This window comes from Tupaia chinensis, unplaced genomic scaffold (genome assembly GCF_000334495.1).
Source record: "Tupaia chinensis unplaced genomic scaffold, TupChi_1.0 Scaffold000221_1, whole genome shotgun sequence".
NCBI lineage: Eukaryota > Metazoa > Chordata > Mammalia > Scandentia > Tupaiidae > Tupaia > Tupaia belangeri.
This window is the reverse complement of record NW_006159696.1, coordinates 528,694-537,996: the sequence shown is the minus strand read 5'-3', so window position 1 is coordinate 537,996 and position 9,303 is coordinate 528,694. Positions and strand designations below refer to the sequence as shown.

Below are 9,303 nucleotides of genomic sequence, written 5' to 3'. Positions count from 1 at the left end.
CAGCACTTACTTGCAGATGTACCTGAGCAGGTTGTAATTGGCCTGAGGAAGGTTGCTCACTTGTTTAGCTAACTCCAGAGTCCCCTTGGGAATGAAGGAAAAAAACACGGAATTTCAAACAGCAGCAGGCAGCTCTGGGCCCTTCTGGAGGGGAGGGAATGGATGGGAGAAGGGAGGTGGGAGCAGGGCCCAGACCCCAGGCGTCCCCTCCTCCAACTCCCCTAAGGTGACCAGGGCCAGGGCCAGGGCGGGGAGGTGACCTGGGGAGCGGGTGTGAGGGGTGCACCTCTGCGGGGCCACAGAGGAATGCCAGGCCAGCAGGCAGCTCGCTTATCCAGGCACAAATATTTGCCAGATAACGACCCCTCATCTCCCACACTGCCGCAGGGAAGGCAAACAGCCCTGCCCCACCCCCACCCCGCCTGCCGCAGACCCAGACCTGCACCTGCGGTGGGGGAGGAGGCGGCTGCACCCGCTGTCTGGGGACAGTCTCTAACTCCTCTGGGAAGGAGGCAGGACAGAGACAGAAAAAAGGTCTCCTTGTTCCCCAGGCCCTGGCAGCCTGGCCGCGGGAGAAGGCGGAGGGAGGGAGCGTCTGCACTGCGGTGGAAAGGCCGGGCGCCTGCACAGACATGGTCGTTAATGGGCACCTGCCCCCAGACCAAGGCACACAGGCCGGGAGCCCTACGCCTGGGGCGGGAAGCTCTAGCAGGACGCTCCGGCCACATGCACAGGGTGGGCGTCTAGCCAGGATCCTAGTCAGAGTTTATGCCCCACTCAGAGGTCTGCTGCGCGGCCAGCCTGCCTCCCAGGATGGGTCCCCAGAGCCACTAACCTCCCCCTCGTCCTTGGTGAGCAGCTGGGCACAGCTGAGGAAGTCCTCGTACCTGGCGAAGGGGACCACGGGCTCAGGGAGCTCCCGCAGGTAGAGCTTCAGCAGGGAGGCCACCGTATGCACATCCGTGGTGCTGGGGGCAGAGAGGCAGGTGAGACCCGGATGCCAGAGGCTGCTGCAGCGACTGGCACCCCCTGCACCAGGGCAGCCTCTGGTCTCAGGCCCAGGAGTGAGTCCGATGGGGCTGCCTGAGCCAACCCCTCTGGGCAAGGAAGGCCCCGCTGTGCCAGGAGCAGCAGACAGGGCTCCCGGGAGCTGGGTGCCAAGGCCACACTTAGAGAGAGCCCAGCTTAGGGACCACCCATCTTGCCCGGGATCTGCTCAGAAGCCCTGCGTCTCTAATCCATGCCAGTCCTTCCAGGACAGCCACAGCTCCTGTGTAGGCGTGTGGGGCTCGGGCTGACCTGCTGCAAAACCACAGGCCTGTGGGGCACAGCTAGCCCACAGTGGCTGCCCTGGCCAGGAGGGGCTAGGCGGCTCCAGAGGGGGCTCCATGACAGCAGGCCAAGTGGCCACCTCCAGGCACCCTGCAGGGCACGTGGGCACTGCCTGGGGTGGGACAGCTGTCCTGCGAGCCTGCAGGAGGAGCTGCCATGCCAGCCTGAGAACACTCCCTGGTTCGCCCTGGGCCGGAAAGGGGAGGAGCTGTGTCAGGCACCTGCTCTGTGGGGTTGCTAAGCTGCGCATGGACAGTGGGCATCCGGGGACACCAGCACCAGGGTTGAGGTCAGAGGTCAGAGGTCAGGTCCTTGGCCTCTGGGCCCCTGAGCACACAGGACGCCTGGGCATCTCCACTCATCACCCTGTCTCCAGTGCCCTGTGTACCGACTCTCGGCCCCAGTCCTTTGTCGCCACCTGGAGCTGCCCAGGCTGAGGTGCCTGGGTGCACAGGGCAGTGGCCCTGGGCCTGGACAGCTCCCTCACGAGGTCCTGTTTGAGCTCCGGGAGTCCGTTCCTGGACTATAGTCTTGCACCCCCTCCCAGCTTGCACCGCAAGCTGAATTTGGGCCCCAGGAGGTCCATCCACTTGCCTGAGACCCCGTTTTTAACCCTCCACCTGCACTTCCCTCATGGGAGACCCTCAGGGAAGAGAAGATAAGCCTGGGGCCAGACCACAGCTGTGCCATTAAGGTGTCACCTCGCCCTGGCTGAGTCCCATGTTGGTGTCACCAAGACAAACACTGGGGCCCCTTCTAGCCATTTGTGATCTGGGGTTCTGTATGCCATATGCACCCCATATCTATACAGCCGGAGCCCCCCGCTACAGGCCTGGGGGCTCTAGGTGTGGCTGGGCCACACCTGCCGGCTCAACAGGCACACTGCTGTGCCCTCCTCCCGGACCAGCTTCCCGGCAGATCTTCCCCGGGGCTCAGGCAACAGGGCAGGGACGGAGCAGGGAGGGCCAGCAGGAGGCCCTGCAGACTCAGTAGGAAAGCAGGGACTGGATGGCGGTGCCTCCTGCAGGAGGGGGAGGAGACGCATCTCTGTCCTTGGCTAGTGGGCTCGGGGTGGGCCCTCCACTCTGCAGACCTCACCTCGGCCTGAGGCCCCTCTGCTCCAAGCCCTGGTGCCCCACAGGGCGCTGTGGCTCAGCCAAGCTGCCCCTGCCTGGCCGCCCTGGGAGCCAGGGCCATGTTGTCAGGGCACCCTGCGGGGAGGACCTGAAGGCTCTTCTGCCCCGCCAGCTCTCCACCCAGGGCCCTCTGTCCATCCAGACTCCGCCCAGCCTCCTGCCTGCCCTGACACGCCTCCCCCCAGACGTGCCCACTTGTGGCCTAGCTTCTGATGGCCCCTAGCCCTATTTCCTCGCAGCTCCCAGCACTGCCACCAGCTTCACAGCCTTCCCTCTAGCCAGGAAGCATGGATCCTGGCCTCCTCGCATCCTGGGCCTGCGCGGGGCGCCTCTCTGAAAACTCCCCTACTGCCATCCCAGTCTGATGGCTCAGAGGCCGGGCTGGGCCTGGCCCACTGACCTCACAGTGTCCTGTTAGGTCCTTACGCCAGGGCCGGGCTGGGCATGCTGACTCAGGATTTCAGCCCTGGCAGCAAGGCCTGGTCTGTCCGGCTCATGGCTGCCCCCAGGTCTTTCATGCACCCCTCCCTCAGTGCTAGGTGCCTAGTAAGGAAGGGGCTGCTGTGAGGAGCCCATGGCGCCCCGAGGGTCTGGAACCATGCTCACCAGCGGTGTAGATGGCGCCGGGACCGCTGTCCCCGCCCAGGGCCCAGGGAATGCCCGGTGGAGGGTGGATGTGGGCCACTCAGGGCACTAAGGCTTCAGGGCTATGGGGCTCTCCATGGGGGCAGGGTCCAGAGCCTGGGGCTGGAAGGGCTGAGCAGGAGGCAGGAGGGGGCTTCTCCAGAGCTTGGGCAGAGCTGGGGCCCAGTGGGAAGTGGGAGGCCTTTGGCTGAGCGCTCTGTGGGGGGCAGGCAGAAAGGGAGCCCTGGACCTCTGTCCACATGAGCACAGCTGCAGAGCCAGGGGGCTGCCATGGGAAAGCGGCTCATACCCAGGAGGGGTTTCTGCAGGGTGAGGGAACCAGCCCGGTTTGGGGGCTGTGAGGGGAGTGAGTGGAGAGGAGCCCAGCAAGGGGAGTAGCATAGCCACGTGCTGCTAGCTGGCAGGGGGTGCAGCTCGCATGCAGGGAGGGCCCCCCAGTACCCAGAGGCCATAGAGGACGGTGTGGGGCCCACGAGCTGCCGGTACCGACTGCATTTGTGGGTGTTTACCAGGCAGGAAGGAGGGGCCGGCCTCGCCCCCAGGACCTGCAGCCTGGGAAGTGCAGTAGCATGGGGCAGGGCTGGGCTGCGGGCAGGGGCGGCCAGCAGCGCGGTGTTTAGGGCAGTGACAAGGTCCGATCTGTGTCTGAAGGCTCCCTCAGGTACACCTGGCGCCATGGCAGTGCATCTGGCCCTGGAAAGTGGCTGCCAGTCCAGGTTGTTAGGCCCTACCCAAGCAGTCTTACTCGAAGCTCTCTTTAGCGGGGCTGGCCGCGTAGGCGCAGGTGCGGGCCGGGAGCGGCCTGTTCAGAGGCACCATGAGCTCAACCATAGTCAGTGCCTCTTCCTGAGGTGCCAGAGAAGGGAGCCTGTGCCAGGCCCACCTGGAGCATAGCCGCCAGTCCTGGGCCGTCCTAAGGGGGACACGGAGTAGCCCTCCTGGCTGGCCGATGGTTGGGGCAGAGCTTCAAGGACTGAGGGGGTTCTGCTGCCGGAAGAGGCGAGCTGGGGAGGCCAAGGTGCCTGGGTCCCAGCAGCCCGTCCCAGTCCCAGGCACGGGCCTCATTTGCAAGGGCAGTTCCCAGAGGAAAAGGTGGAAGCTCTGGAGGCAGGGTTGGCTTGATGCAGGAAGAATTTTGATCAAAAACAGCCCCACGTGGGTGGGGTTCCTAGGGAGAAGAAAGCCCCCACACAGCCCTGCCTAGGGGCGAGCCACGCCTCCACCATTCTCAGCTCCTGGGCTTGAAGCAGCTGACTTTATAGGGATGGCACCAGGACCTGGGTAAGCCCCGGTGACAGGAGGCCATGGACCTAGGGTAAGTGGAGAGGACTCACGTGCCTGTCCCTAAAACCTAAGAGGGAGTGAAGCCAGGGTGGTGCCACCCATGGAGCCTGGAGAGGGCTGCCCAGGGGAAGCAGAGCCGAGAGACCCCGCAGGAGCAGCTGTGGCTGAAGTAGCTGAGCATGGCAGCAGCAGAGGCCCTTCCCTCCCTCTGCCTGAGCCTCGTAGGCTTCTTAAGAGACTCCTGTGAGCCCCAAGAGTGGGTGGGCTCAGTCACCGCAGTACCCACCCGAGGGGTGGCCCAGGGCTGCCGGGGAGGCCCTGTGCCCTCTGGAAGGGCTGCTTGAGCACACATGCCAGCGTGGGCCACCTTCCCTCTCTCTGTTGTGCTGCCCAGCCCTGCCCCCTGCAGCTGGTGTCCAGGGGCTCCACCTGCACCGCCCCCAGCCCAGAGCTCACCTGTCGAACACCGGCTTCTCCCCGCAGTCGAAGGAACCCTGCAGGTCCCGTACCAGGTTGGCCTGGCCAGGCATGCGGAAGAGCCCCTCCTCGGTGAGCCCGTGCTCCCGGATGAAGTCCACGCACTGCTCCACCAGCAGCGGCGCCAGGCGGGGGCCGCTCTTGCGCTCATGCTGCACCGTGTCCTCCAGGCGCTGCCCGAACACCCCTGGCACAGATGGAAGCTATCAGGCCTCAGCCACCCACAGCACAGGCGCAGGGGCGGGGCCACGGAGGCGAAGGGGGAGCAGGTAGGGCCAGAAGGGACTCCTCCTGAGCAGTAAATCAGATGCAGGGGGACGCACGTGGGCTCTGGGCCAGGGCTGCCAGCACAGGCACGGGGCACGCACAGCAGACAGCAGGAGCCAGCAGGGCACGGGCCTGGCCTGGCCCTCGGGGAGCACGCACCACGCACGTGACTGGGGGAGCTTTGCAGCTGGCCCAGTGGCCCACCACAACAGAATGGGCAGACACCCCATGCCCAGTCTGACCAGGAGCGCCATGCAGGGAAGAGCAGGTAAGAGCGTTGATGAGGCACAGCTCCCGGACAGCACAGAGGACGCGTCCACGTGAACTAATTGTGATGTCACGCCAATGATTGTTAAGGAAAAGCAGGCCAAAGCCATGGTAAGATGTCAGCTCACACTGTCAGGACGGCTGCTGTCCCAAATGACAGAAAATAACGAGTTGCGAGCACGTGGGGAACTGGAGCCCCATGCCCTGCGGTGGGCTCGCGGCACGGCGTGGAGGGGCGGCAGTTCCTCGAAAGCACACAGTAGAACCGCGGGGTGGGTAAGCCGCCTCACTGTGGCCGGTGCCCCGCGGAACTAACGTGGGGTCTAGCCTGTGTTCATGGCCGCCTTTCACAGTAGCCGGAAGGCAGAAGCAACCACGGGTGAAGGAACAGACAAGAAACCTGTGAAATATGCGTGCAAAGACCACGCATCAGCCTCGACGGGCAGGCTGGAATGAGGCGCACACGAATGAGCCTGAGCGCACGACGTAGTGTGAAATGACCATTTGCCAGGAGACAGGTGCCGTGCCACGCCCTCGCAGCAACCTGGGGTGGGGCACACGGCAGCACCGTGGCCGCCCACGCTGGGAGGGCAGGGGAGCTCGTGTTTCATGGGGACGGGTGTCAGCTAAGATGAACAGGTTCTGGAGATGGACTGTGTGGATGTCTGCACGCTGAGAATGTGCTTAACCCTCCTGATCCACACCCTTCCAAGACAGGGCAGAGCTGGCCCGGCCTGGGAGCAAGGGCCTGTTTGCCTCCGGGGCCTCCCATACATGCAGGGCGTGCGACGCATTCGTAACCCGCCTTGGCCGACGCTGGGTGGACCAGGTGAAGACCCTGCCTGGGTGCCTCTGTCTGTCATGGAAGGCAAGAATGTTAGGCTGGCCTGGCCTCGGGGTACAGCTGTGGGCACTCTGCACTGCAGGAAGCCATGGGGAAGCCCAGAATGGGGGAGACTTAGCTCCCAGGTGCACCTGAGCACGCCCACAAGCCCGGAGGCTCCTGCCTGCGGGGGGTGCATGCAGAGAGGTTTGACCCTGAGATCTGAGAAGTGCGCTTGTCTAACCCCGCAAAGCAAATGAAATAAGTAAACTTTAAACTACATGGTTAAGAGGTAAATCCCGCTGGGTTGATTTTATATTATTTATTTTATGATCGTGCATGTGCACACGAGAGAGAAGTGCCCTGATGCGGTCTCGTCACACTGCAGCCCCCTCTCCCAGGCTCCGCGTGCCCTGTACGTTTCCAGGGCAACCAGAGACCCACACCACTGCTGGCCAGGGCTCCCAGCCTGGGGACGCGGCCACCGCCACACCACAGAGGCCGGGCCCGTTAGGGTTATTTTATGAAAAAACATGTTGTCATTTTATTTATTTCATGAGTGAGAGAGATAGGGAGAGAGAGACGGTACGTGATCCACTCCAGCCCCAGCCAGTCCCAGATCACGGCAAATGTGGGCCTGGTACTCGGGGAGGTCTCTGGACTTGAACTGGGGGCTCTCTCATGCAGAACTGCCTCACTAGGCACCATGTTTTACCCCTGTGCCATCTTGCCCCCATCTCATACAAATTTAAAAAAATTAAAAAACAAAATCATAATTGGAAGCAAAAGCAGCCAGACCCAGAGCGCACATGCCTGGCTCCATTCATGTGGAGTTAAAGCTGGGCCACGCCGATGGGCTATCAGGGCAGGTCGCGGTTAGCAGGTGTCTCAGTGGCCAGAGAGGGCCGGGTGTCGGGGTCTGGCAACACTTCCCACTTGGCACTGCGAGAACCCACTAAACGGGTACCGTACACTTCCGTGCGCCATACTTGAATCAAAATGCAAACAAAACAAAACCCCAGAGAAAATGACCCAAAATACTTCATACAGGACAAGAGAGCAAACGAGGGAGAGTGGACTGGGGTGGGGGGGAGGAAGAGCAGGGAACTTCTGACTGAGCACCTGTTACGGCCACAGACCCGCATGGCTGAGGGGGTCCCGGAGGCCCAGACAGCGGATGGAATGGAGATCCATCGAGCTCCATCCCACAGTGAAGCAGGACAGATCTGTCCCAGACTGAGCTGTGGGGACTCCAGGACACCCGACATTACTCAGGCCCACAGGACAGAGGCCTGCCCTGCAGGGCAGCTCCTGGTGTGTGCCGTGTGCCGGGGCGGGGTTCCCAAGCTCCCTTCTGTCCAGGCATGTGGCTCTCTGAGCCCTGGGTGGAGAGCCAGCGAGGTGAGACGGCTGACTGCACGCCCACACCAGGGCTCTTTGAAATAGGATCCCTCGTTCCCCAGCGGTCCTGGCACAAAGTACACTCGGCACATGCTCCCCTTCACCCAACTCGACCCAGACAAAGTGCCCAGAACCTGGGGCACACAGAGTCCACCGTTCTAGAAAACACACCCAGTGGGCCACAGATGTGCCTAGTGGGTGCCAATAATATCTCAGGGAGAAATGCGCGTGTGCATGTGTGTGCATAGCCACGTGGGCACATGTGTGCACAGGCACAAACATGCATTGCATGAGGGCTCGTGTGCATGTGTGTGCATAGCCACGTGGGCTCATGTGTGCACAGGCACAAACATGCACTGCATGAGGGCTCGTGTGCATGTGTGTGAATGTGCATGTCCTGTGGGCTCGTGTGTGTGCACACGTGGGTGGAGTGTATGTGTATGATGAGTGAGCAGAAGTAGCTGCAGTGCTGGTGCTGTTCTGAGACCTCCGCACACAGGGCCAGCCCCATGGCCTTAGTGGTTAAGCAGCTGGGTTCCACATGGCCAGCTGAATAGTTCAACTCCCAGCCCCAGAGGCTTGGAAAACATGCTGGGTGTGTGTGTGTGTGTGTGTGCCTTGAATCCCAACAAGACAGAGAAATGAAAAAAGGATTATAATATGACCATGGCCCATTGGGGATTTTTCCCTCTCTGCCTGGCTCTCTCTGGCAAGTGCACACACCCTCTGGCAAATTAAAAGTAAAAACAAAAACAACACACAGAAGGACACACTGAGTACGGTGCAGCGTGACGACGTAGGGGCTGTTTCCACCGCCACCGCTATTAGCGTGTTCACTTTTTGGATGAACGAACTGCGGGGCAGGACGTTAGTGAGAAGCAGATATGGCTTATTACCTGTTGATGAGGACATGTATAGTATTCTCAACTGGATTGGCCTGAGAAGTACTTCATGATGGGCAAAGTCTTTTTACAAGTAAAATGAGAAATAGTGATGGACTGCTCAGAGCAGAGGGCCCCGGGCAGGGGACAGGGGTTCTGCTGGCACTGCAGGGGGTGCCTGTGCCCACACGCGCACACGCACCTTTCACTCCGGCTCTCCGAGGGTCTCCCTGTGTGCACCCATGTGCACGCAGGGCCCTGGACCCCATGTCGCTTTCCTTCCAGTCTGTAAATTCCTGATGAGCCTCTGGGAACAGCTCAGGGGCCCCTCCTCTGTGAACATCCCATGTGTCCCTGGCACCTGTCACAGCGGGAGGCCGGCCCTGCCTGTCCCTGGTGTGTCGCCTCCCCCAGCGCTGAGCCGATGCCAGGTCAGGAGAGCTGGTGGGCCAGGAGTTCGTTGCCCAGGGTGTCTAGCATCCCGGCTTTTCTCCTGCTCAGCCCCCGGGGGCAAGGCCACGGCTAGGAGAGACAGACCCAGGAGAATTCCAGAATTCTGCACAGAGCCCAGAGAGGCCTGGGTGATTCCATCCAGCCACTCAGCTCCAGCCCTTCCCATTCTCCGCCTCCTGTCCCCAGTACACCCGCACCCATGCTGCGTGGCTCCGCACTTGCCCCCAGCCCTGCTCCAGGTACCAAGCCTCAGAGCTGCAACAGGACTGTACACAGAGAATCCCACCGGGGCTCCCCTGCCGCCTGCCTCCCGCCTGCCCCTGCCTGGCTCAGCAGG

The 9,303-nt window shown here is 62.0% G+C and overlaps 1 protein-coding gene across 1 annotated transcript in view; it reads right to left on the bottom strand.

The window, feature by feature from the left end:
* LOC102483877 (rho GTPase-activating protein 22) overlaps positions 1-9,303 on the bottom strand; it is an 89,906-nt gene that overhangs the window by 8,518 nt on the left and 72,085 nt on the right. The window contains exons 5-7 of the mRNA XM_027771517.1: positions 4,854-5,061; positions 836-968; positions 11-84 (exon numbers count right to left, since the gene is read on the bottom strand). Coding sequence (XP_027627318.1) covers positions 11-84; positions 836-968; positions 4,854-5,061 — 415 coding nt within the window. The remainder of the gene's footprint in view (positions 1-10; positions 85-835; positions 969-4,853; positions 5,062-9,303) is intronic.